Source organism: Pteropus vampyrus, unplaced genomic scaffold (genome assembly GCF_000151845.1).
Source record: "Pteropus vampyrus isolate Shadow unplaced genomic scaffold, Pvam_2.0 Scaffold271, whole genome shotgun sequence".
In the NCBI taxonomy this organism is placed as follows: Eukaryota; Metazoa; Chordata; class Mammalia; order Chiroptera; family Pteropodidae; genus Pteropus; species Pteropus vampyrus.
The window spans coordinates 1903672-1931459 of record NW_011889052.1 but is presented as its reverse complement, the minus strand read 5'-3'; the positions used below and the strand labels follow the sequence as shown (position 1 = coordinate 1931459).

General features: G+C 51.9%; 2 protein-coding genes across 4 annotated transcripts in view; both read right to left on the bottom strand.

Moving 5' to 3' along the window:
• Positions 1 to 7961, bottom strand: part of BSN (bassoon presynaptic cytomatrix protein) — an 85182-nt gene extending 77221 nt beyond the window's left edge. Inside the window, exons 1-2 of the mRNA XM_011375462.2 lie at positions 7893 to 7961; positions 4671 to 4834 (exon numbers count right to left, since the gene is read on the bottom strand). Coding sequence (XP_011373764.1) covers positions 4671 to 4834; positions 7893 to 7961 — 233 coding nt within the window. The remainder of the gene's footprint in view (positions 1 to 4670; positions 4835 to 7892) is intronic.
• A 2478-nt stretch (positions 7962 to 10439) lies between these two features.
• DAG1 (dystroglycan 1) overlaps positions 10440 to 27788 on the bottom strand; it is a 48942-nt gene continuing 31593 nt past the window's right edge. For all 3 annotated transcript variants that reach the window (XM_011375427.2, XM_011375428.1, XM_011375425.2), the window contains exons 2-3: positions 26107 to 26505; positions 10440 to 15244 (exon numbers count right to left, since the gene is read on the bottom strand). In XM_011375427.2, coding sequence (XP_011373729.1) covers positions 12842 to 15244; positions 26107 to 26391 — 2688 coding nt within the window. In that variant the 5' untranslated portion in view covers positions 26392 to 26505 and the 3' untranslated portion in view covers positions 10440 to 12841. The remainder of the gene's footprint in view (positions 15245 to 26106; positions 26506 to 27788) is intronic.

The following is a 27788-nucleotide window of genomic DNA, read 5'->3' as shown; positions in this document are numbered from 1 at the left end:
GCGCCGCCGCCTGCCGCTGCGCATGCGCATGCGCGGCTCGCGCGTTCCTTCCCCGCACACGCCCCTCCCTCGCCACGCGCGCGCGCTCCCGCCGGCCCGTGAGGACGCGTATCCACGAGCTAGCGGCGGAGTCGCTGGGAAACAGCCATCAGCGCCAGCGCATGCGCCTTCCGAGGCCGACGCAGCTCGCGTGTGCTACCTGGAGCCCAGCAGGGGTTGGCGGGAGTGTCCCACTGAACCGGGAATGGAGGGGCACAGACCAAGAGAAAGGGCCCTGGGGGTGTCGCACAGTGCCCTGCCCTGCCCTGGAGTCAGTGGCGCTTCCTGCTCCAGACAACACAAGCGTGGGGGCTCTCCTTTGGATAACCTCAGTGTCCCAGCTGGCAAGCTTCGTGAGGACAAGCCTCGGAGAGGTGCCACGCGAGTGTGGCCTTCTTCAGAGGATGTTTAGGAGTTGGAAAGGCAAATGAACAGTGTTCAGAGGCGCAAGGTCATAAAAGGACGGAGAAAGAAGATGCTAAGTGATGGGACCAATTGTGAGGGTGACAAAGACCAGCTAAGGAGTGATGACTATCCAGATGGCGATGGGAACCATCTGGGATTCAACAGAGGCCTGGTCCCACAGGGCAAGAGTCTTAGGAAATGACCCTGGAAAAGGTGGAGGGTGTGTCAGGGCTGCAGGCCCTGGGACAGAGACCTTGGGGAATGCAGAAGAGGAGTCGATGTTTCTCAGAGGCCTTGAGCTGTGGTTCCCAGGGTCTAACTAGGGACTGCAGGCTGCCTCTGCCTGACCTGAGAGCTCACCAAATGACTTTCTGTTACCTCACTTTTACAGACTTCAGTGTTTATACACTACTTAGAATGGTCTGCCTCATGGCTTCTCACACAAACCTGTCCTTTTCTGAGGGAGAATATTTTCTAGAAGATCCAGACTCTAAACTATTCCTGGGTTTATAAATTATGGTCATGTAGAAGAACTTGAGTAAACTTGGACACATTTTACAAACCCAGTTAAATATATCAAATGGGATGTCTGTACTTCAAACCCAACCTAGAATAATCCGGGGATTCCAGTGAACGCTGATAGCCAAGCTGATGGACAGACCTTGGCTGGGCCTTCCCCATGCACTGTCAGCTGCTCCTCCCAACCACCAGGATATAGGTTCCATGAAGCTTGGACTCACTGACTGCCTGGGATGATGAGAGCCTCTCTGTCTATGTTATGATGGTCCTTCTTGTATTTCCTCCTATGTTTAAGTCATCTTCATGAGTGTCTAATGACTGCATGTGCACATCTAGCACCACAAGGATCTACATCTCAGCCCTACCACTTCCCAGATAGGACCTTGGCAACTGACTTAGGCTTACCAAGCCCTCCATTTCCTAGCCTGCAAAGTTATGATAATATTAGCCCCTCTGACATGGGTTTTGTGAGGGTACAGTGGCTGATTAAGGTGAAACACAAGGACAAATACTTGGCAAACACATGACTGACTTTATCATTTGTTGTCTCTCTGGTGGGTGGTCTGCGATTTGGGGGTTTTGCGTCACACCTTTTCTCCTGGGGAGAACTATACACGCAGACACTACGGGCAGGCCAATGACCTGTCCTTGGCCCAATCTAGCCTCTCTGGCTCCACAGACACCAGACAGTGTGGGTTGGGCTACTTGAAAGCGGGAGAGAGAAGGATGTTTGTTTTCTGTTTCTGTAGAAGCCGCAGGAGCTATACTTCCCACAGATTTAAATCAACATGCCCTTGATTCCAATGGGGGCAATTAGCTCTACCCAGCCAGCAGGCCTGGGGAGTTCCCTTCCTCAGAGTGGATTCCTGGCTGTTAGCAGACCTCCAGGGTCTCTGCTGCCTTGGTGACAAAGGACATAGTACAGCAGACCCAGGAGAACCTGGAAGTATGAGTTAGTCGTGCCCCTACCTTCCTTTCTAGCACCCGGCTCCAATTCCTCTGTGGAACACCTCTAGGAACATGCCTGCCCTGTCCACATCCACTCTCAGCATTCAGCCCAGGGACTCCTGCTGGCTGTGGGATAATGCTGGCCTCTGATTGCCTGGGGCTCTGATTCAGTCTCCCATTTTTATTCACTGTTCCAGGCATTGTTTCCTTCCTCTTGACCTAGAGTGAGGGCTCCTCCAACAGTAGGACTTGTCCTGTCCCCTGGGTTGGGCTTCAGCAGGGTCTCAGGGGACGATGGTTGGGCTGGGTTCTCCATGAGGTTCTGAGCATTTCTCTCACCTGCACTTCTAAGGGGTGCACCAACCACCAGGCTTAAAAAGCAACCCAGAAGGACCTTTGGCTGTAGCTCCCACATCACCACATTTAGGCCGTTGACCTAACAAGTGATAGGGAGAGTGCCGAGGTTGTGTCCGGAGTTTCTCCTAGTGGAAGGGGTTGTGGATGAGATATCTGCACTCATCTAGGAGAATTCACTAGGCTCGACTTCATGACAAGTGAACACGTACATCTCTCAGTTTGTGAGGACCAGCTAAGTCCTGTTTCTGGTATCAGTCCCTCCTGGGTCCAGCTGCTCCCCGGCCAGGGACAAGATGGTCCTGGATGCCCTGCAGAACTTTCCCAGCTCCCTAAACTTCACTTGCTGAAGATATCTTCTTCCCATTTCAGTGTGACATGTGACACATGGCAGTCATTTAGGAGAAAGGCCATGTGAGAGGAAAATCAGTCCACATGCCCGGATAGAACTGATGCTCTCAAACACCTGTACAAGACCATAGGAGAAATGGAATAAGAAAGAAGTCCATCCAGGCAGGAAAAGGCCTGGTCAGAGCCAGCTCACTGTTGTGATTTGTGGCAATGATTAGTCATTGGAAGGCAAATCTTAGGATCAGGGCCCCCAGAGCTGCACCCAGACACCAGCTGGGCCATGGGCCAGGAAGCATGCAGATGAGCCTCCGGAAAGTGAGAAGGGACAGAGTGCAGACTCTGGGCCTTTCCTGCTTCCCCACACAGTCAAGTTCACCACACAGACTCTGGGGCTTTCCTGTTTCCCCACACAGTCAAGTTCAAGGGGTTTTTTTTGGTTTTTGGTTTTTGTTTTTGTTTTTTTTTTAAGAATTGTTTATTTACTGAACCTGGGGCAGATTAGATACACAACCAATTTTAAATGTACATGTTTTAATTCAATTTTGAAACGTTTTCTCACACACACAAAAAAAATAAATTGGCATGTGACAGCTATCCTAAGGTAAAACAGTCACCTTAAACTGTGGCAAGTATTTTCACCCAAGGTTGAAAAATTGTTTATCCATAGGTGCTACCTTCATAGCGTGGCAACCTTCATAGGGAGATTCAAAATCGGAAGATGAAGATGCTGATGGGGATGAAGAGGAATGGCAAGATTTGCAGGCAAGAAGAGGAGACGGAGAGAGTAGAGGTAGAAGGGAATGAGGAAGGATGACAGGATGGCTCTGGATGATGGGGAGCCATGGGCTTCGGACTCTTCCAGAGAGGCTGGGAGCTGGGAGAGCCGGCTCCTGTCTATGAGGCCCCCCGAGCCCTACGCTCTTCTTTGTATTGTAGTGCTGCTGAGGCTTGTCTCACCTCCTAGCGAGAAACAACTCAGAAAATCAGCTCCTCACTCCTCCTCTGGGACGGAGATATAGAATTGAAGAGGAAGGAAGGGAGCCCAAAGAAACAGAGGGTTTCCTACATGGTGGAGATTTGTCAGCACTACCCACGAGCACGGGGAATAAGGCAGCTCCTCAAGTAAGCCTGAGGCTGGTGTGAGGCTATCAACAAGAGACCCAGTCTTTGTCCTGCTCAGCCCCCATGGACTGGCCTGGACAACCTCACTTGTGTACTAAGGTCCTCAGCTGGCCCACAGCCCTCCGTAGAATAGGAAAAGGGAATAAAGCCAGAAAGTATAGAATTCGCTTGATGCGTTGTCTACATAGTTCCTTTCCCGTTGCAATGTGCAAATCTTTATTTGCATTATGTGAAAAAAGCCAGTAAAAAATTATCAGAAATGTTTACTACCAGCCTAACCCCACCGCCCATCATTGCTCCCAAGAAAGCTAATTAAGCCCCTTTGCTGTTAGAGTTATGTGCTTCTGAAGGTTTATTGTGACAAGAAGAAAGAACGAAGCCACAGTTCTCCAAGTTGTAAGCGTCTAAGTCAAAACATGCTGCTTTCCTTGCCCCTGCATTCCCCCAGACAAGCCTCCGGGCTAGATGTGCCTGTCTCACTCATGCATTTACTCATCCTCCTTCAGCCAGTACATACCCAACTCCCCCGAGGTGTCAGGCCCAGAGATGACTGCCCTCAAGCGACTGTTTGCAGGAGAGAGACAGGCACACAAATGGTTGCCCATAAGCTATAGAAAACACCACTTCGATCCCTATTGCAATCCTTCTCACTAGGATCCCAGTTCTCATGAAGTTTCCTCCACCCACCTCTGTTCCATGGATGGAGAGGTGTGGGGGCGGGGGGCAGGGGGGAGTGGTATAGAGAACTGGCCCAGGAAAATCATGCCTTTATGCCTTCTCGTAACTTGCCTAGGCAACAGAGGTTCAGACATGACTTGGACAGTCCAGGGGAAATGGCAGCCTGCTCAGCCTTTCCAGGAAAGTGTCTTAGAGGGGGCCCTACCTCCTGATCCCTCTACTACTGCAAACCCAAGCACATTACTGAGAATCACCTTTGGCCACCAGGGATTTCAGGCCATGTGACATAGCCACCCTCTCCACTGAGCTTCATCTTTGTCTTCATCAGAGTGGATTGTCGATAGGGCCCAGCAAACTTCCAGGAGCCATGGAGGAGTTCGTGCCTTCCAGGAAAGGTGGACAGAATGCGGCAGCGTTTCTGATGGCAAAGCGAAACTCTTGTGGCAAATGGAGAGGTCCACAGTCCCTTAGGCCCCAGCTAAACCTCTGCTAGGCCTCTGCTAGAATGAATGACTTCAATTCAGTTCAATCTTTTTTTTCATAATTCATTTTATTTTATAAGATTCTCTACATGATCCGATCATAATCGTTTTATAAAATGTAGATCACCACCACACACCAGAAGTTTTCCCATCCGTGAAATGGAAGAAATACTAAGCTTCCCCGTATTCGTAAGAAAAGTAACTGCTTCTTTACCATACATATAAAATGCTTACAACTGAGCCTGGCACAGAGTAAACTTTTAAGTGTCACGCGAGTCTTGAAAAATGAGACCTGTGACATTTTAGCTATCATGAGGCTTTTCGACAAGAGAATCCTTCAAGACATATGCCTGAAATTCATGGCAGCACGTGTCCTCCTGGATTCCCTGCTCTAGTCCCTTTTTGTCAGGGACGGTGGCCAGTGCAGCCAACATTCCTGAACTGCCCATTGGCCCACACCCTGAAGCTGGGCTCTTGGTGTTCCAGGAGCTCGTTGGTGATAGCCTGTCAATAAAGTGGCCATGCGGTTCCTGTGACAGTCACCACACTAATGTTCAGAGGGGCCTTGGAATAAGGCAAAGAGCCCCAGATCCTTGGTTTGTGCTGGTTGCTGCCTGGAAGACCAAACCTCCAGCAGCTTCTCGGTCCCTTTGAAAAAAAACATGCAGCTTCCGTCACCTTGAGACCAGTGAACAACGAACAACCACAGAAAATCACTAAATTAAATCTCTTCTCCCGTCACTGCTGCAGATTGTTCCAGCTATGTTACTAAAATTCAGGTTCCTTTTTTTTTTTTTTGCTATAATTTAATATTAACTTAAAAAAAAGTAATAATTTTTTTCCAGGCTTTTATTTTGTGTGTGTGAGAGCAAAAGTCAAACATGAGTCTATTGGAAATACAGGCAAATACAGTTCAGTCCCATGTTTCCCCGTTAGAGCAGCATGAGCACTAATATCGTGGGCCATATGGCGGGAGCCAATTCAGTTAAATTTGGCAGTTTTGAGGCCTAGGTCAAGGACGGCACCGCGCTAGACCCCAAGGATGCAGCAGAAACCAAGACTGTTGAGCCTACTCTACTGTCACTGAGCTTGCAATCTCCAGGTCTGGCCTTTGCCTGGATGCTGCTCAAACCAGGCCCTGGACCTGGAGGGCCGGCCCTCAGTGCATGACTCCTGTCCTGCCCAGCAGTGGTGGGTGTGGCCAAAGCCTTACCGGGCCAGGCTGTGAGGGCCGAAGTCACACTCAGGCATCTGGGCTGGGTGGCAGCCGGCATCAGTTGGGCAGTGACACCTGTTACTACTGCTCTTCCTATACTAATACATCCTCCAGCTGGAAGGCCTAGCACAGGCATCAGCTTTCTGGCAAGGTGGTCTCTCTCATAGTGAGCTGACAGTGCAGACCGAGGAATTCCTAGTAAGGCTGGACAGAAGACACCCTCCGTTTGCCACCAGGAGGGCAGAAAAACCATGTGTTCAGCTGAGGCCTCTTCCCCCATCTTCGTTGATTTCAACCTAGCCCACCCACCGCGACCTGCTCCAGGAGTCTTCTATGTCCCTCTCCTAGCCCTGCCTGGCCTGGGGCCTCTCTGAGGAGGCTGGGGATGAGGAAGCTGATGTGCTGCCTGGGACCCACGGCACAGCTTGGGGGACACAGTAGTTGCTGTGTCAGAGCCATTGGGGTCACAGTGGATGCCTCCTTAGCCTCTCATTTGCACTCTAATCAATCACTTTACTGGACGCGAGAAGGCAGAGCTGGCCTCATGTGCTCCTCAGACAGGAGCAGGACTCCATTCCCTTCGGCATCTGCCAAGCCCAGCTCCATGCCCAGCCCAACCAAGCACAGGTTCCCTGGTTAAGGGTGAGCTCACCCAGGACAAAGCTGGTCCTCTCCTGCAGGCACACCCACAGACAAGCTACTGCCACCTCCCGCAGGATCTCCCCTCCCCTGCCGTCCTGGGCTGGAGCCAGACCCTTTCTTCACCTTTCTCCTCCAAGACTTTTATTGACAGAGGTGCTGAGGGATGTGGGAGGTAAAGAGGGGAGCGATCCCTAGTAAGGGAGCCGGCCTGACCTGAGCTCCCAGACATTTTGGCAAGTTCCAAACTTGGGCTTTGCCCTCTCTACGGGCTGCTGAGGCTGCAACACCAGGAGAACAGCAGGCAACACTACCCTCTGACCTGGCCCTGGGAGCCCTGGCCCAGCCGCCAACTGGATGTTCCCTGATGTCCTAGTATGTGGGGAAGGCTGTGGGACAGCTTTTGGCAAGGTGTTCCCTGGGGTTTTGGGTATCCCCATTCCCGGTGGACCCAGAGAAAATGATCATCTGCTCCCCCATCCAGTCCCCCCAATCACGCAATTGGGGATTCCTGGCTTCCATCCAGGACCCCCTCAGATCCCACAGTATTTTCGGCCTTGCCCTCAGGGGCTCTTAGGGTGGAAGAAGGGGTAAGTCGGGAGCATCCAACAAGCGCTGAGTGGCAGCCGCCGACACGACGCCTGGAGGCACACAAAAGCTAAGGCGGGGGTGCGCACAGGAAGGTCCCCGCCTACATACATCCGATTTCGAGGGGCTCCAGGAGCAGAAGCCCTCCGGAAGCCTGGGTTCCAGACTCGCCCCTCCTATTCCCTGCCGGCTTCCCTTTCGATGGACAATGCCCCGGAGAAAACTGGCTGGGAGTCTCGGCTACACTCTCCCCACTGTGCAGCGGTGACTGAGCAAGAGAAGACAAGCCTAGTTCCACCACCAGTCGGCGACCTAGCTCCAAGCGGCTCCAGCCGCGGGCCCTACAGCCCCGCCCTCCACTAGGCCTTAGTCCAGTCCCCGGCGGTCTCAAGCTCTGCTCTAGGAGGGTTCCGCCCAATCCTCCCCGGGAGGCCTTAGCCCCGCCCACCGCTGGCAGGCTTATTCTGGACTCTGGCGCCACCTCCTGGGAGCCCTCGGGTAGTGTCCCCCTCTTCGTCTCAGTTGCTGGCAATCAGTTCTGCTGGGCTCACCTGGGTAGAGCCGCTACCAGGGTTGAGAGCTGCCCCCATCACCGCCGCGAACTCACACAAGGATACCATCGTGCCACACGGAGGCTTCCACATGGACACGAACAGACCAACTTGGTTCCATTCCAGCTAAGACAAAGTTGGGGGCAATAGAGCTACCGAGAGCCCCAATGGCGAGGTCTCCATGCTGCCCTTGCCCCAAGCTGCCCTCAGGCGGGCCCCTCCTGCAGGATCATCCTACCCCCACAGGATGGGAACCCCAACTTTGAATATCTTGCCCTACCTTCTCCTCTGGATCTTCTAGGGTCCCCATAAGGGAAATGGTACCCAGTATCCCCAGTGGGAGGCGTCAAATAATTCGTTGGCTGCTCTACAATATGAATAAAATTATACAATCAGAAAAAAAATCTAGTGTTTGAGTCACACTGAGAATGGAATCTGCCTTGTCCTAGCCACAGGACCTGGACCGTTGCCTTCTCGGGGCCTCAGTCACCTTGCCTCAAGATGGTGATGGAGAAGGTAAGCAAAGCAGGAAGAGTAAGTCACCAGCTAATTGGTGTTTTTAAGATACAGTAATAGATGGATGAGTGAAACTCACCCTGGAAAGACTGATGCTTGGCCGGGCAGACCCCTGCCTCCCCCCAACACTCCTGCCAGGTCTCTGTGACCTCTCCTTGGTTGGGGTGGGGACTGTGTACTCAAGTCTTTTGAGCTAGAGAGAGCATGGTGGAGGGGCCTTCCACGTTTTAGGGAAGCTAGAGAAGGGCCTCTCCTAGGAGTTTTTTCAGCCTGTTGGGAACAGGTGGAGGCCGGGCTGGCGGCCACAGTAGGTGAGTCATGTGGAGCCTCTTGTCCCCGCCAAACTGGTGGTATTCTAGAGAGCGAGCCTGGCCAGGAGCTCCAGACACCCCAGTGTTCCCCAGCCAACAGCTCTGGTCCAGGAGAGAATACAGATTCTTGTAGCCTCTTAGATTCTCTGCCCCTTTTGCAGACAAATGTGTTGGAGGTAACTTATCATCCCAATTTCACCCTGCATTCCTCCCCCGCCACCCATTCCCCAGTTCCAGGGTGTCTCAGAATCCCTTGGAGATCAGTGCTGTCCCCAGCTCACAGACGGGGAAGCCAGAGGGATCCCAGGAACTTGCCCTGGTTCACAGGCACAGAGGAAGCAGATTCCTGTGGGTGACAGACCCCTCCCCTCCCTTCCTCCACTGTGTCCCTTCCTGCCTGCCCCTTCCCTCCACCACTCCCTCTCCAGCTCAAAGATCTGAGTAGACAGTCCCCACCCCCACCAAGGAGAGGTTACAGAGGCCTGGCAGGAGTGTTGGGGGCAGGCAAGGGTCTGCCAGGCCAAACATCAGAATTCCCAGAGGAGAGTAGGGCAGAGGTTAGAAGCCCTTTTGGCTTCTCTTCTTCCTGCACTGCTGAACTGTTCTCTGCTGAAACCAGGGATCCCTTGAATTCAGGACAGTGAGTTCACTCATAATCCAGAGGCTTCAGGCTAGACATTAAGCAGAACTTCCGAAAGCCAAGAGAGCAAGGGCAGGGTCATTTTCTGGGCCCCTGCTGCTAGGCCCGGGGTGTGTCGGGGAGTGAGGTTTGTGTCCCTGAACATGAGCTGGGGATAGTCTTTCCTGGCATTGGTGTGGTGTTCCACAAGTAGTTGTTTGACCCTGACTCCTCACTCTGGGACTCAGCTCTATCTGCAATATGGGACCATATTTGGGTCTTGAGGGTTGTGAGAAGCAGCCTGGGGGCTGTAGGTGGAGATGGCGAAGACCCTGCGGGGGTGGGAGATGAGCCCGGATGAGGTAGTCCTTCTGTGACCAATGGCCCTGATCCTGCCTCCAAAGACACAGCTGCTGCATCCCCTGCCTCCCACACCCTGGTCAGTGTCCGAGGATAACCTAGCCCCTTCCTGGGCAGTAAATCAAATTATGCTAAGCCTACCCAGCTGGCCTGTCCATCCAGGGTAGGACACTTAGGGGGAGGCCCCCAGAATCTGTACACCCAACCGGGGCAGAAGAGCTTGACCAGAAGCTGTTTTTTTTCCTTCTTCTCCACTCTAAGGCCAAACCTGCCTCGAGACTACCTGGGAGGCTGGCCAGCCCCAAGCCCACAAGTCAGTAGTGGCAGGAGCTAGGGTGGAGCTGCAGCCACAGGAATCCTTAAGTCCCCATCTATGCAGGGGGACTGATCCTGAGGGACTCCCGCCTAGGATCTTTCCCACCATCCTCCCCTCCTACCCAGTCTCATTGTGTTTGTCTGCTACCCACCTCCCACCCCCAGATGAGGAAATTGAGGCTCTAGACTTCTCAGTTGGTTCAGGCACAAGTATTAGAGAGGGCTTGTGTGATGTCAGAGCTTCTGGAGCACACACCCGCCTCTCCCAGGGGCACAAAACTATAAGGCTGTGGAGGCTATCGGGTTAGCTGCCCAAAGGCCACCTCAGTCCCATCTTCCCTGTCACACTGACTCCAGCCCACCCACCCTTAAGTGTAGGGGCCTAGAATGTATAGGGGCCAGGGAAACAGCTTGGAGGCAACGGTATTATAATAAAGACACTGCTTTTATTTAGTTTGATATGTTTCTATACAGAATGCAGAAAACACATCTTAAAATCATATAGAAGGAAATAAAAACGTCAGTGGTTGGTGAACACTTGACTGTGAGACTGGCTGTCTCACAGAGTCCAAACGGCCACCGCCAGCCCTCTCGGGGAAGGAGGCTGCCCGCGAGGGCATTGTTGCTGTTGTTATTCTGTTCACTGCCCCAGCGCCTCCAGTTGCTATGGCAACAGGCCATTCTGGGCCAGCCACATCTCTCTGCATGGCAGTGCCCGATGGTGAGGTTGCTAGGGGCAACTGAGCTGTTTGGAAGGCCTTTCAGAGCCCTCACCTGGAACACTGAGAATTGTTTATTTTTTGACAAGGTCATCAAAAATCATTTCACCAGGTCAGACCTCTGCTTGTGCTCCTGACTCTGGGGCATTGGGGAAACTCTGGCTTGGATCAGGGCTTGGAGGCACAAGGCCCAGTCACCAGAGGTCCACTGAGCCCTCATCTACAGGCTCCCCGCACCGGGGCACTGCCCACCAGGGACGGGACAGGGGAGAGAGGCTGGGCCCAGTGGGAGGAGGTGCAAGGGGAAATGCACTCCGGAGGGCAGAGTGGAACCCCGCCCCTCTGACCGGCCCTCCCCTCCCGAGGCAGCACACACTGAATCCTCTGCAAAAAGGTCTATATGGCTTAGAAGCGGCTGCCCGGTGTGCAAAGGGAGCCTGGGCCCACCCACCCGCTCTTGATCACAAAAGGGATACATTATTGCAAAAGGCATTCCTCCCCAAAGTTACCCCGAATAACCCTCAGACATCAAGAAAAGTCATGCTCAAATTGGTTTCTTCCAAAGGAGGAGAATCAAAGCAGAGTGGGTGCCCCTGAGTCATGGGACAGAGATGCAGATGGACGGACGGACATTCTGCTAAAAAAGGCAAAAGAAGCCCCAGTGTAATTCCAGAATTTAAACCGTTAGGAAAAGAAGGTGGGGGGTGGGGAGAAAATCAAAATGAGCAAAGCCGTCAGTTCCATGGAATCAACACTAAGAGCTTGTACAAACCGCTGTAAGCATCACCATTTTTAATCTTTTTTTTTTTAATAAAACAACTTGAGGCTGTATAAAAACTTTAGTAAAAAATTAGCTTTGAGAGCCCACAGATTTTGACTATGAACTATTGCTGGCACTCCTCTGTAGCCACCAGACCTTTCCCAGACGTTCGGGCCCGGGGGGCCTGGGGCTGGAGCGCCAGAAGAGGGGTGGGGGCAGGGCAGGGAGGGGCTGTGGACTGTTGGGACAAAGTGGCCAAGGTCAAGTGAGGAAAGAGCATCACATGACAAAAATATTGCATCTTCACCAAAATGTCCCCCAATGAGTGTTTCAAAAACCATGATGTTCCTTTTAGGAGGCGAAAAAACACACAGAAGAAGGGTAAAAGAAAGGTTGATGCGGTCGAGTTCCTCGACCTCCCCAGGTACCCCCATGAGCAGCTGGCCCACCCTGGAGCACCTAGGTTGGGGGCCATGGCCACCACTGCCTCTTGGAGTCCCCTTTACATGGGAATGAAGACCCCTTGGTGGCGAGCCGCTAGCGTGCATGGGGTGGGGTGTGGATGTCCACGGCCCAAGAGGCCCCTCCAGCTTCCAGCCGCTGGCTAAAGCGGGAGAGCAAGCTCAGCACCAGGGCCCTGGCCCCCGAGCCAGGGCCGGGAGGCCCCCAGTCCAGCTCTGGGGTCTCAGAGCAACCAAGTTGACGTAGTGTGAAAAAATAGGATTCCTTTGATAAAAAATACTGTCCCTTGGTCTTTTCTAAGTTTGAAACACCCTGGGAGCTTATTTTTAGCAAAGCAATTTCCCATACCCACCCCAAAATTATACATACAAGTTTAGGTAAACAGCAGATTAAATGTAAAAACTTAAACCTTAAGAAAGTCCTTTGAATTTAATCTTTAGCTACTGTTTTCCATGTTACATCCTGCAGCTAGACACACGTGAATAGAAAAAACAGTACAGTTAGTGTTAAAGGCAAAATGCAGAGCCGGGAGGCCGCCCAGCACTGCCTGCGAGTTCATTCACGGTTCCTCGCCCCATCTACCTCTACTCCAAACGGTGCTTTCAGAGTCAGCCATCAAAAACGCAGCGAAGAATTTTCTATGAACAAACAAAAAGCTGTTAGGCAAAAAATAAAAGTAAAAATGTCCCCAAAGTCTCTCCAGCTGCTTTGGGGTTCAGGAGGACCAGAGAGGGTGGGCTTGTCCAGGCCCCGTGTGTGTCAGTGTGTGCTAGGTCAGGTGTCGGCTCCCAGTGGGCGATGGTCTGCAGGCCACCGGTCTCCACAGACAACACCGTGTTGTCTCCAGGGCCCTGCCTTACCCCTGCCTCCACCTAGGCGCTTGTGGGTTAAGGGGGGACGTAGGGAGGGGGCGACCGGTATGGGGTCATGTTCTTGGGACGGGAGCCCTTGCCCTCCATGGGGGCTGTGAAGGGCGGAGGGGGCTGGTAGGGAGGCGCATTGGGATCCTCATCCCGCAGGGGCGTGTACTCTCCCACGGTGTCCTGGTTCAGAGGAGTGGTCTCGGGCACACTCTGGTTGGGGTACTCGGGAGGGGGGAGAGGGGCTTTCTCCTCCTGAAGAATAAGTGGCATGCTGGAGGAGGGTGGGGGCTTGGAGTCGTCCAGCTCGTCCGCAAAGATGATAGGCACGCCCTTCTTGATGAACGTGGCCTGGTCCTCGAGCGTGAGCTTGCCCTTCCGCTTCTTGCGATAGCAGATCATGGCAATGATGCCGGCGATCAGCAGGATGGCCGCAACCACCACGGCCGGAATGACCGTGTGCAGGTACACGTCATCCTCACTGCTCTTCTCAGGGTCCCTATCTGGCACCTCTGTGGGTGGTGCCTCTGAGGGCACTCTCCTGGGTGGTGCCACAGGGATAAACTGTAGATGCCGGCAGCTCCCGGAGCCTGTCACAGCAATGCTCAAGGCCTTGAAGTCGGGCTCCAAGGCATTGGAGAAGGCGGCCCGAGGTTTCCCATCATCCTCAGCGATCCTCCGGCTCAGCCCCATGATCTGCTCCTTGGGGCAGGGCGCCAGGGACAGGGTGTTGTTGGTCCATTCCACCACGATGGAGCCCTGGGTGATATTCTGCAGAGTGACGGTGCTGCAGTTGCGGTCCCCAAAGGCAAAGGCCAGCTTCTTCACCAGGGTAATCTTCTTGTGGATGTCGTTCACCACTGGTGCTGGCTCACCCACAAACTTGGCCTTGAACCGCGCAGGAGCCCTGTCCCCTTGAGGGCGCTTGTGCACATGGATCTCAAAGGCATCGACGGCTGACAGGCCCCCCTTGTCGGTGGCGTGCATGAAGTACTCGTGCTTGCCCACGTGGCTGCTGTCGGGCAGGCCGTACATGAGCTGGCTGTTGCTGTTAAACTGCACCCACGACTTCTCGCCTACCAGCTGCTGCTCCCGAAGCTTCAGGGTCAGCTTCAGCTTATCAGTGGTGGTGTCCTCCTTGTCATAGAAGGTGTCTGATGGGATCTTCACCTCAAAATAGGTGCCAACCCAGGCGTCCACCCTGTCGATGTGGTTCTTGAGCTCTGGGCGCTGGTTGGGTTCTCCTCCACGGGGCACCCCGCTGGTGGTGGTGCGGATACGAGTGGGCGGGGAGGCCGTCTCCAATCTGGTGATGGGCGCTTTCGTGGTGACCCGGGGCACCGGTCGGGGTGTGCGTGGCTTCTTGGTCGGCCTTCGAGTCGTGGTGGTTGAGGAGTCCGTAGAAGGCGTGGCTGGTTTTGGCGTGGAGACTCGTGGCTTCTTGGTGGTAGTCGTGGGAGGAGTAGCGACTGCCGTGGGCTCCACGTAGCCAGGAATGGTCATCGTTGGGCGGATCTGGCCAGGAACCGTGGTGCCAGCTTCTGACACCCGAGTGGGCTGGATGGGGCCTAAGGTTGGGGTCTGAATGATGGCACCTCGAGTCCGAATGGTGACGGTGGGCTTCCCAGGAACAGGGTCCCTGACTGGAGGAGCCATGGTCTCTGTTGGAGGAGCAATGGCTGGAGATGTGGGGGTGGGTACAATCCTAGATGGTGGCTCCTGGATGGCCGTAGTTGGGGGCCCAAGGGCAGTGACAGGCGTTGGTGTGGCGTGGATCTGCCTTCGGACGCGTTTGGGGAGAGAGGGCTTCTTGTTGGCAATATGCCAGCCTACCACAGGGTAGCCGAGCTGGGCAGACATAGTACCCTCCTTGGCAGGGGCCTCCACGCCACGAATGTCAGGCACGCTGTTCTGGCTCAGGGAGCAGCCCAGCCTCCAGGAGAGCAGCGCCCCGTTCTCTACCACCTTTTTTGCATTTCCTGGGCCGGCCATGAAGGCGGACATGTCAAACAGCCGGTTATTCACCACTGGCACCAGCTTCATGCTGTGAAGCTCCACTTCTGAGAAGCTCTGCATTCTGTGCAGGAGGTCGATCCTTTGCTTTGGGGTCATCTTGGTGAGGTCAGCATCCAGAATTACCGTCAGGACAGTCACAGGCTCGTCAGCAGCACAAGCAGATGACAGCACTTCACCAGGGTCTGGTGACGCTGCGCGCAGGGACTGCAGCTCGCTGTGGTCTTCGGGATAGACCTCGATGGAGAACACACTGGAGGTCTGTGGGACGTGGCTCCCGTTGGCCCCCAGCCGTGCAGCACTCACTGCGATGTAATGCACACCCTTATCGGTGTCAAGCGGGAGGCCTTCCAGGGTGTGGCTCTGGGAGTCCCAATGCAGCCAGGACGGCAAGGCCTCCTTCCCCACGGCTGATACCTGGAAGAGATGTCAGCATGAGTTAATTGCTACTGTCACTGCACAGCCTGAAAACGATCACAACAGTTAACCGCTGGTCTAACCTGAACTGTGTGAAAGGCTTGAGGCACAATTCAGAATTCCTGTTGGGGGAACTAACCCGTCTCCTGGGGCTCATTTACCCGTTATGAAAGCCTCGCGCTGCCAGATGGGCTAGTGTGGAAGGCAAACGATTCACCCAAGGCCACACAGTTGGGACACAGCAACGCTGGCATTCAAATACACGTCTCACCCCAGAGAACTGGGGCTCAAGAATGCTGTGGGTTTTTATACTAGTGACATTCCCTCCTCAGCCGCTCTGCCTGCAGAATCGAGTCCGAGGGTCTCGTCCCTCAGCACTCCTTTCTAACCTCACCTCAGACTTCTCCCCTGCCCTCTGCAGACACAACTTGGCTCGAGTCATATGCCTGGCCTGGAGTGCCTTTCCTGCCCACAAGTGGAAATGCACCCAGGTCTGGGTGCAAGGGACAACTCGATGCCCCCAAATGACTCACTTTATAACCACGGTGTTATGTTTGAGTGTAGCGGTGCACATTTGGGTTGTGAATACACTTAGTTGAATCTAAAGTCTTCCTTAATCCTGCTTTTCAAACCTCAAGAAAAACTGCGATGCCCAGGGTGGGGCCCTGGAAACACAATTCTAGAAGTTTCTACCAAAGACATTTGAAGGACCTAGTCAACTAAGTCTGGGAACACACGCAGCTCACCTCTGCCCCCCGACCGCCTCCGGGCACAGAAGCCAGCCAAGCAGCTCACCCCCACACTCTGCCCCACAGCGCCTCCCAGCCTTATTTCAGGGCGGAAGGCCTTTTCCACTGAGACGTGACTGGTAATAGTCCAAGCACCCAAGGGAACGCTGCCATAAAAACTGACAAGAGGGAAACAAGACTTGCCTCTTGCCCAGGCCCTTCTCTGACTCTCACGCAAAAAAAGGTGGCACCCACTCTCTGGTCAGCCCGAACGCACTCTCAGCTGCACGGTCCTGTCCTATCAAGTCCGGAGACGCACTGGCCGGCAGACAGCATATGTCTTACTGCCAGCCTCAGCCCAGGGACTACCCTTCACGGCAACTGCTTGTCAGCAAGGGACACGGAAATGCTTCCCTCCCTGCGGCTGGAAGGCCAGAGCCATGCCTGCTGGGTCCCGCAGGGGTCCGGTTCCTCAGGCTTCCTCCTGCCAAGAACCTGATGTCTGAGTGCAGAGGAGACAGCTCACAACTGATTTCCCCAGCCAGGACCCAGGCGCCCCAGCAGCATGCAAGTCCATCAATCTTAGCAGAGACCAGATACTTACACCGCTATAAATAGGTTTCTACCTCCAGCAAAAACCCATGAGATGACATCTGACATTATTAGGAGTTACTTATCGAGGTCGTCCTTTACTGATTGCTCTCAGAGCCACTGAGTTCACTGAAGGTCTATGAACAGCGTTTCTTTTGTGACACCACATTTTGTCCACTCTTGGGGCCACCGGCATCTAATTAATGCACCACTGAGAATCCCCCATCCTCTGAAAACTCACGATCCCCTGCAACCATGAGATGTTTTACAGGGGAGGCGTAGGAACTGGCGTCCTGAGAGGTAGAGAGTAGGTGACTAAGGTGTGGACCTAGGTTTCTGGTCACCCAAGGGTGTTTCCTTGTTCCACTCCACCCCATGACTGCCACTGGGATGCAAGCACACCTGGCAGAGGGAAGACAGAGGAGGAAGGAAGGGTCTGGAACAGAGCTCTGGGTGAAGTCAGCCAAGGAGAGGCCACCTGTACAGAAGGCTGTACCGGGCTGGGAGAGACGAGGAGAGGCCCGGAGGTGGGTGCCAACTGGGCCACGCCCAGGGGACATTCCTGAGGAGCCAGGCAGTGAGGTCTGTGCCCAGCCCTGTAAGTTCTACCAGTACAGATGAGTAAGCAGGCCCAGTGCTTTTCCAGTCTGTCCTAACTACGTAAGGGCACTTTAACACGGAAAAGGGCCTCACACCTTCTCGAGCTTCCCAGCCTGGCTCATTTCCCGTTCTGTGACCCCAGCAGCCACAGTTCTGCTGTCGGACATTTCCCCAGGAGTAAACCTGGGCCGCTTTTGGGCCTAGGCTCCCACACAGCCAGCATCAGAAGACACACGCTCACTACAACTATGCCGAGAGACATTATAACATGTCACTAACATGTAACATAAACGACGAACATTGAAGAAAACTCCAGGCTTCACTGAAGCAAGTTATAGTGCTGTTTCAAACTGGGAGAAAGAAGAGCAGAATCGGTAGCTTTATTCTGATTATCCAAACGAATTACTTCACTAGGGTCTACCTACAGCTTTACAGACATTTGAGACAAACCATGTCAGAAACAGAGCCAGGCCTTTCCAACCTGCACGCGTGCTGTCCTCTCTGTAGATTCTGGCTCCTCAGGGTCCTGAAGCCCTGGCCAGGCCTGGCTGCAAAACCGGTGTCCACTCCGGATCTATGGCCCTGGGGCAGCAGCTCCCAGGGTCTGGAGCGCTCCTCAGACAGAAAGGGAAAGTCCCAACCTGAAGGTCCTAAATCTCCCGCATCTCCAAGCATCTTGGTGCTGGGAGTGTCAGGCCCAGGAAACACTCTGAGTGGCAATGATTCATTTTAATAAAAGGGCCACATGAAGCAAAATAAACCTGAGCTCCACAAGGAACCTAGCCAAGTCACAGACAAGCTGGCACCCCTGCATTTTCAAGGCCATTTGGGGAAAGCCCCTGAACTGGGAAGTCTGAACATGCCTGAAGACCTGGCAGCATCCGGGTTCCCGCAGGATTCCATGAGTGGCTCTAGGGCACTCAGCTGAGAGAATGCGCTGGGATGTAACACCTGTGCTACCCAACAAAGCAAGAGGCCCTCAGGCCATGGGAACTCCGGACATCCTCCGCAGCTTTCAAAACTTCCGAGCTCTGGACCACTTTTCTTCTCAGGGCCTAAAGGTGAAGTGGGATATCAAAGTTCCTCCTGAGAGATGCGGCCTCGCGACAAGCCAGGACTCATCCCTGTAACAGCGGCCTACTCGAGGGGAAGCCCCATCACCAGGAGCCCTGGGCTGAATCCCAGCTGCAGGCAGGCTGAGGCTTGATCCGAACTCAGCTCGATTTCTCATCTGTAAAAAGGGGGAAACGATGCCGCCATCCTCGTACGATCGTAGGGCCAGGCACATGCTGGATTCTCTATCAGTGCTGGTCCCCCTCACTACTCCTGTGGGCTGAGAGAGGACCCAGCACACACTGTGAGGCTGCTGCACGCAAGGGTCCAGACGCCACTCCGCACTCCTCCTTCCTAACCAGCCATGGACCCTGCACACACTGACGCCTTGTCTCCCTATTCATATCCCAAAATAGAAGCTCAAAGCACCAAAAGGAAGTGGGGAGGCTACAGGAAGGGGAAGCCAGCATCCTACAAGGGAACAAGGCCAAGGCTGGGGACCCTCAGGGACTTGCTTACCTGATAAGACCTGTCTGCCAGGAGTGGGTGAATGCCCTGAGGGGCATCAGGGGAGGGGAGGACTTGCTGCAGGTGACACCCCAGCATTCATTTCCTCTTCAGTCGAAAACAGGTGTGCTGGAGCCTGCATATCTGCGCACAAGATTTTCACTATCCTTGGAGCCCTTGGTTTCCTCGTATAAATATTTCTGCTCTAGCTGTACTGTAACCACCCACAACTTAACCCCTAAGGGTGGCCAGGCTAGGAATGGCAGCAGAGGCAGGCATCAGAGCTCTGTGTGAGTGCTCACCAGCACCTGCACTTGTATCTGGGGGACAGACTGGTCCCCACCACTCTGGAACTCCCCCAGAGTCTCAGGTCACTCAGCCTCCCTTCACTGACGCCACTGCCTTGGAGGCGTGGGAGGCAAGGCCTCTGGGAAGGGAAGCTTTGGTGGTCAGTGGAAACACCGACAGGCACTGTGGGACGAGGCCCAGCTTGAGAACATAGTCTCTGGCGCACAGGCTGCCCAGAAAGAGCCAGAATCTTCCCAGTTTCAGCAACTCTCAGAGAGGACATGCTTCTGGGATGGAAGGCAAACCCAACACTGAGAAAATAAGGTCTCAAACAGCTACACAAGCGGTTTAAAAATCTTGATTCATAAAGTACATCCCAAAACATTAAGTATCAAAACCACAAAACTTGGGCAGACCCCGAAGGAGTTCTAAAGACAACCCATGCCCAGCGATGCCCACAATGCATCACCATGACCAATGACTGGGGAATGGGCAAGTGGGACGGTTTGGGTCACTCCTCAGTCTACACTAGCAAGTGACTAGTAACAGACTTCCTGCTGGGTTCTGGAACATTCTCAGCAACTGTTCCGCTGGGGCCTTCTCACACCCAGTTTGAACACCCAGTTTGAAGAAGATACAGCACCTGCACTAAACACCGTGCAACACAAGCGAAGTCTCTCACCCCGAATCAGTACCCTCCCACACCTGGAGAAGGAGCAAACGGGCAGAGGAGCTTCCGTTACTCAGTCCCTCACCAAAAAGCAGGTTCCCTGCAGTATGAGCCGGCCAGTTAGACGCAGCTGAAGGACAAAACTGAAGAACTGGACTCTCACTGGGGCCCAGTTAATTGCATGACCTTTGGCTTCTGAAACCAAGAAAACCTAAGCTTCATCGTTCACCATTCAGAGGTCCTATCTTACCAATGTAGGAGATGTTGAGCTTAGACGTAGCCAGCAGAGAGTCTAGAAAAATGATGAGCATCTTCACAGCCATGTCACTTGGGTGGGCTGGTGATGGCCAGCCAAGCGGGGTCTTAGGAATAAAGTATAATCAAGAAACTGCATTTGGTGAGAATTCCCTCACACTACAAACCTTTTGGTGGGTCCTTTGGGCCTCATGGTGGCACCTTCCAACACCTCTAGACAGGACAGTCTCAAGGGTTCAGGATGGGCCCTTCCCTGAATCCTCCACAGATATGCTGGAGGATCTTCTCAGTGGTCTATTTCAAAGTTGCACAGACTGACCCCCTGTGACACATCACTGCTTGGACCTCTAGCAGCCTGCCTTGGCAAAGTCCCTACCTTTCCCCAGACTTGGTCACTGGCTCCTGGCCCTTCAGCTCGCTCACCCCTCAGCCAAGCTGCAGAGCTGGGCCAACCTGCAGCCACCTATGGCGGGTACCATAGGCAACATCTTGAAGGCACTAGGACATGAGGTGGTTCAAGGCCAACTATGTAATCTCTGTTGAGAGAGGCAGGAAACAGCCCCTCTGACGGAGTCTGAGCCCACAGTCATATGTCACAGGCCTCCACGGTGTTGACTCACATTCAGGCCCGTATGGTGTTGATCCTGTGTCTATGTCATGAACTATGACAATGAGACAAATAAGCTTTGTGACTAAGATCAGCTTCTGCAAATGACGCACATGGGCAGTTACATGGCTGGGCTGGGAGTCGGCACAGGTCAATAGGAAGAGCTTCTGGCTTGGAGTCCAAGGACTAAGGCTTTCTACCCACATAAGGAAAAGAACTATGGTGGAAGCGGGTGTGAGAGGCCTTAGCTTTGCTCAGCAAAGCAGAGCCACATCCATGACAGACAACCACTGGTCCTGAGCTAGACATGCGAACCTCAAACCGGCACATGGTTCTTGATACAGTGGCCAAAGCCACAGGATCACATTCTGAACACAATCTGTCTAGCCCAGTCAGTGCTCTTCTGGTCAGAGTTATGAAGCATTTTACCTAACACTAACTGTTCTCATCTAAAAACAAAAATTAATCTTTTTATCCCTAAAAGTAAGAGACAGTTTAGCGTAATTACAGCCATTAATAAAATTCTCAGAATTAGTCCCTCAATCTCAAGCCTTGACATCATCTATATTTACTGTCATGTTCTTTAAGTCCTAATTTTTTTTCTCAAAACATAGAAGCCTATATTTTCAGTATTTGAGTTGATGCATTGGGCGAATGCCATTCTGACAACCCACCCCCAAGGATGCCGTCCTTCACCAACCCGCATTTCCCGGTGTGCTGTGCTCACAAGGGGTCCATTCAGAGCTGGGGAACACCCACTTGAGGCAGGAAGAAACTGCAGTTCATCACACGCAGGCGGAGTTGCCACAAAGCTCTCAAGCATCCAAAGAAACGCTCCTTTCATGAACTCCCCTGCCAGGCCAAAAAGAGTACCCATTGTTCTCAGGGGAACAATTGGGGGCCCATGCCAGCAGCTGAGAGCATAGTCCCAGGAAGGGCTGCTCCCAGTCTGCCGACATCTTGGGCTGAGGGAAAGTCCGCATTGTCTCCAGGCAAGGAGGCTCAGGGATGAAAAGCCACCCTGGGGCTCTACCAAAATGAGACATCTGAGGGGGCTCTAGCCCAGTCCCTCGTGTGATGCAGAGCTGTCTCTCCTGACCACCCCTGAGAGAGGGGTTGGAACGATTCCAGGCATGTGATCACTTTCCTCGGCCAGTGAGCAGCTCACTCAAGTCAGAGGAGAGGTCCCGGCACCAACCCCGAGGGAGGCAAGGGTCGAGATGGCTAACTCACACTACCGTCACCTTGGGACAGCCTAGGATCTGCTCAGCAAAGGCCAAGCTTCTGAGGGCTTCTGAGGGCTCGTCCCCACAGACCCTGATGAGGCGGGCACGTGCTCTATGATCCAAAGGCAGCTGTGAGAGTAAAGAACAGTCAAGACTTGAGATGAGCTTTGTATACAGGCACCCAGTCTGGTCCAAGGGAGCATGCGCCAGGACCATCTGCTTTAGGGTGTCTTGAGCTCACAGGAAAGGAGAGGGGTTCATGACACAGGTCTCTCAGGTAGGTGGCATGGCCATGAGGGCCTGGAGACAGCCTGCAGCCCCTTCTGGCATCATCTAATCAGTGGAGTCTATTTGGAAGTTAAGCTCAATATCAAATCGATTCCTGACACAGAACTGGAGAACAGCAGGGAAGTAACAGGTGCTGGCCAGGCTGAGACTGGACAGGGCTGTCCGGGCACAAAAGGGTGTCTGTCTGGTGTGAGGCAGAGCACAGGATCCACGACCTCAGGGCTACGTCCGCCAGGCAGGCAGGTCCTCTCTTCTTTCTCCTGACCTGCTTCCTTGCAGCCTTGTGTATGAAGTATAAAAAAGCCCTTGTTTTAGGAGGTGACATTACCTGATGGGCACACCTGGCTGACGCCAAGCAGCACACCCTCTGTCACTGTGATTCCAAGAGCTGCCACAACCTCCTGAATAGCCAGCGTCACCAACAGCCCACATAGGTCAATCAAGGATCGGCAGGCGGCCAGTGCAGCTCACTTAGCACGAGACTTAATTTTCTATCCTTTCAACAAACTGTTACTCAGTCTGTTGCAAACACTGAATTTTCCCATCACCAACTGCCATGCATGGCCCCTGACCAGTCAACACGTATGACCACTACGCCATCTAATCTCATCAGCTCTCAGGCAGATATTCTGCCTTTGAGTCATTAGGCAACTCAGCCACATCCAAGCTGGCTGGAGGACCAGCCCTCATCTGGGAACCCCACTCCTTGCTGCCCCGGACATGGGCTGGCATTTCCCCCTGCACACAGCCGAGTAGGCTTTGATGGTCCAAAACAGGTTTACAAGCACTGAAGGGGTCCTCCTTCCCTCGAGCAGCTCATAAACATTTGAGGGCCTACTATGTGATGGGAGTCACACATACAGACTAAGAAAAACCGAGAATTTCAAGTACAGAAATTTGCTAAGAAGGTAACATGGGGTTTTACTTTCATCTGGGTGGAGAAAAAGGGCTCTAAGGCCCCAGGTGATATTCAAGTTGAGCTCTTTCAGGCTCAACTTGAATATCACCTGGGGCCTTAGAGCACACCTGACAGAACAAATGAGGCCAGAGTCCTGGAGTGGCCCTGAGGCTGGCATGGTTATGTGGCAGAAAGCCCCGGTGTGGCTGGGACATGATATGTGAAGGGAAAGGGGTTCAGTAATGGGGGTGGAGGTGGTGTTAAATAGATTTAAGCTTTATAAAGATGAAGATGTCTCTTGCCTCAGTGGGAGAACAGACTTGAGGGGTCAACAACGGAGGCGGGGCGGGGGGGGGGGGCTGGGAAGAGGTGAGCAAGTGGTGGCCTGGATGATGGTAAGAGTGACAGATAGGATTTGGAGGTCACCCTAACAAGGCTCCTTGGGACCAAGATCTGAAATGTTCCTTACATACACAACAATACTGGACAGCCATTAGAAGTTCCATTCTCAAAGAACACTTAACTAAGCAGAAAAAACTCAAGCTAGTGACTGTATGTACAGTTAAAATATGTCCAAGTGATCCTAGGTCTAAGGTGTCTGTGTGGGTATGTGACATGGACAGCTTTTGAACACAAAAAAATGATAGAGGAGAGTGGGCTGAGCCGTAGAAACCACAAGAGACTTTCTCGCTTTTCTACAATGTACATTTCTAATGTATGTTATAATGAGCGGGAAAAAAACAACTCCTTTAATATAAGGACTTTTCAACCCTGTCTCATACACAGGGACACCAAAGCCCCAGGACTGAAGTTAGGCCTTTTGATCTGATTTCCCAACCCACACAACCCTGGTGGTTAAAACTGGGATGAAAAGTCACATGTCTTCATCTGTTTTTCTACAGGCTGATCAGCTACTAAATGGTCTTTCTACAGATAAATATGCTCAGATAAAATCCTGTTTTCCCAGTAAAATCTCTTTACTCCCCTGGTGAATAAGCCTGTTAAATGTCTCTTTGCCAGATACAGCAAATATCCAGCTCACTGTATCAGTTCAAGGCACCTCTAGTCAAGACTAATCCATGTAAAACATTCCAGTGGCCTCTGGAACAAGGGCAACCACTGCAGGGTTTGGATATCCAGAAGATCAAATCTGAAGTCGGGGAAGAAATGTACCCCCCAAACTATCATTCTTCATGTAATGATCAGACTAGCATTCGGCTTGCTTGGTGTATTATGAAGATTACACAAAAATCTTTTGCAAATACTCTGCAAACTGGAAAGAGTTCCGTGGAAGTGGGCCAGGATCTTCGGAAGTATGACCACCTCTGAGGTCACAAGGCCACCCTGAGAACAAGATATGACCTAAAGAGAAAGGGATAATGGGGAAAAGGAAGAGAGCATGGGGAAGGTGTGAGTGAAGACAGGGGCTGCTCAGGTGCAAGGGGAAGAGTGGCACGGAAGCTGTGACCGTTTCTAATGCATATGCCTGGGGCCGTGAGCCAGGCAGGGACAGGCTGGTAAGGACTGTGTGGCTGTGACCGATGAAGTACAATGGACGTGTCGCTGTGTGAGCTTCCAAGCCCAGGCCTTAAGAGACTGGCATCTTCCACGTCCTGTTTCTTGGAATACCTGATTATGGAACTCAGCTAAAATGATGAGAGGAAATCCCAACAGCCCATGGAAACATCTACGTGGAAAGGAACCAAGGACCCTGACCAACAGCACCAGCTAAGCTCCCTGTCAACAAGCAGCACCAGTTCGCCAGCCGTGAACGAGCCATGCTAGAAGTGGGTCCTCTAGCCCCAGATGAGTCACTCTAGCTAGCGCCATGTGCAGCGGAGAGAAGGCTCCCAGATAAGCCCTGAATCTCTATATTCCTGGCCACAAAACTGAGCAAAATAAACTGGTTGTTTTAAACCACTAAGTTTTGGTGGTTTAAACACACCAACGGGTAGCCAGAACACTATATGTATGTAGAAGTCTGAACGTGAAACAAATATAAAAAACTACCATAACGAAGTATAAACCTTCGAATATTTTAGTTCATTTTCCAGCCACACCTCTAAGGAAGGAATGCTACAGAGCAGGGGTCAGCAAACGGTGGCCATGAGCCAAATCTAGCCTGCCACCTGCTTTTATACAGCTCATGAGCTAAAAATAGATTTTGCATTTTCGAACGATTGAGGGGGATAAAAAAAAAAGAAGAAGAATATTTCTTGACATGTGAAAATTATATGAAATTCAAATTTCAGTTTCTGTGTCCACAAATAAAGTTTTACGGGGACACGGCTGTGCCCATTCATTCACACGTCGTCTACGGCTACTCTGGCACCACAACGGCGAGCTGTGGAGCTGCAACAGAAACCAAATGGCCTGCAGCTAAAAGGCCCTTTAAGGAAAAGTGTGCTGACCTCTGTTCTAGGAGATGTTCACAGTTTGAGAGGTACACCCCGCCCACCCACATGGCCACCATGCAAACTCGTTCAGGATCCAAGGGCAATTCCAAGGTCCCATAACTCCAAAGGGTCGGTGCTTCTTCACACAAAAGCTTCCTGTTTCACCTTATTTCCACCGTGGGTCAGATAAGACACTCTTCCTGTTACATGGGACTCAGATTCCCTTGTTCTCTGGATTGCTTCTTCAAAAAGAGATGGGGCAAGGCTGAAGACTGTGTACTAATTTTGGTTCTTAAGTGACCCAATACATTAGTAAACACAAAATACCAAATGAGAGCAAAACTCCTGTATTTATTTAAACCTTATTTTTAAAAATAGGTTCAAAGCATTTAAAAGTTCTATATTTCCTGAGTTTAATCACACTGTTAATGAAAGGAGAACCTTTCCTATACCCAGGCCCTTTTCCATCAAACCTCTAATGCGATGACCAAGAGACCTTCCAGAAGCACAGATGTAAAGGCTTTTTAATGGTGATACCCTCAAAACGGGAGTAAGAATTAAGGTTTAGGCTTCTATTCTGCGATAAATAGGGACCCTCTTGTGAACATCAGTGGCAGTCCCTCTCTTAAGGGACACAGCAGGGCCTGGAAGAAATGAGCTCAGAATTGTTGGAGCATAGAACTGAAAAACTAAAACCAGAAACTAAAATGGAAAATGAGAATTCTTCCTTTTTTACACTTTATACCCAGTCTCACCTTGATGACTTCTCCATTGGAGGCAATTATATCTGTTGGAATGGTCACTCGAAACGAGCGCCCGACAACAGCTGTGCCATCAGGAATGCCGACCACCGTGGGAACAGCCTCATGGAGGTCTGAGAGCACCGAGTGCATGGACGCCTCGAGCTGGTTCTCCCAGTCCCTGACGGCCTCCGAAGGTTCCCTGGGCCAGTGGGACTGAGTCACAGCCACGGAGAGCAGGAGGAGAAAGGTCCTCCCCCAGAGGGGGAGCAGCAGCGAGAGGCCCATGGACATGCTCATCCAGGGCTGAGTCTGCTCAAGCCGACAGTCTCACGAAGGAAGGAAGCAAGCGACGTGGTCCCAGAGCTGGGTCCTCACCCTCTGCACACCTGCTCCATCCCAGGCACGCAGAGCCTGGAAGAGAAGAAGAGTCATCTCAGACTTTAGCAACTCCCATGATTTCAAAATCACGCACAGGCAGTTACCCCATAAATGCTCCTGCCAAAAACATCTACCATGAGTTGGATCAAGTCTCACCCTGGGAGGTCTGGTACAGAGCCTCCAGCTGCATGTGCCTACTGAGCACTGGAAATGTGGCTGGCCAGTAAGTGTAAAACACACACTAGATTTTGAAAATTTCATATAAAAAAGGAAAGTAAAATATCATATTAATACTTTCTAAATATTCATTTAATATTAAAATAATATTTTGGACATAAACATATTGTTAAATGAAATATAGTAAGTAAAAAACTTAATGGTAAATAATATATATATCAAATTAAATATATTAAAATTAATTCTACCTGCTTGTCTTTATTTATGTTTTGTGACTACCAGAAAATATGGAATGACACATGTGGCTCACATTAGGATTCTGTTGGGCAGTGCCACTCTAGACCTAACTTCAATTTTATAGGACCTACAGAAGCCATGAAGACACAATCAGACAAACCTAGAATGTGGGACCTTCTACAAGATAACTGGCTTGGTTTGTCCAAATGTTGACACCCCCAAACACCAGGGGACTGTTCTAGATTTAGAGACAGTAACCAAATGCAGTGTGTACACCTGAGTATGGAAGCCAGATTTACCTCAGTCCCCCCTCCCCCCTCCCCCACCCCTCAAAAAACACAAATACACACAAATCTAGCTCCTAAAGCAGTAACTGGGAAATTTTGCATGAAGGCTGGAGATATGACTTATTGTTAATTTTCTTAGGTGAGATGATGGTGGTGTGGCTCTATAAGAGACTGTCCTCAATTCTGAAGTTCTTAGGAATAGAACATCAAAAATCTCTGCAATTCATGGGTGGCTCCATAGTGTAGTGGTTAGCACATCTGCTTTACATGCAGAAGGTCCTGGGTTCGTGCCCCATGTGGAGCCACAGACCATATCCCTTGTGCACCAGGCCCCGGGTGCACGCTGTAAGCATGTGGGAGGAGACGCCCCGCCTTCAGAGATCCAGTTCTTAAGGAAAAACAGCTACATCCATAGGTCAGGGGTGACAGTGGGTGGGGAGGGAAATTAAAGAGGGGAAAATATAAAAATAAAAATTTTTAAAAAATCTCTGCAATTCACTTTGAAATGGTTCAAGGGAAAAAATGTGTGCATATATATATAAAGCAATATGGAAAATGTAACAATTAATAAACCTTAAAAAAATACATTTGAAAAGACCAAAAACCAAGTATCTG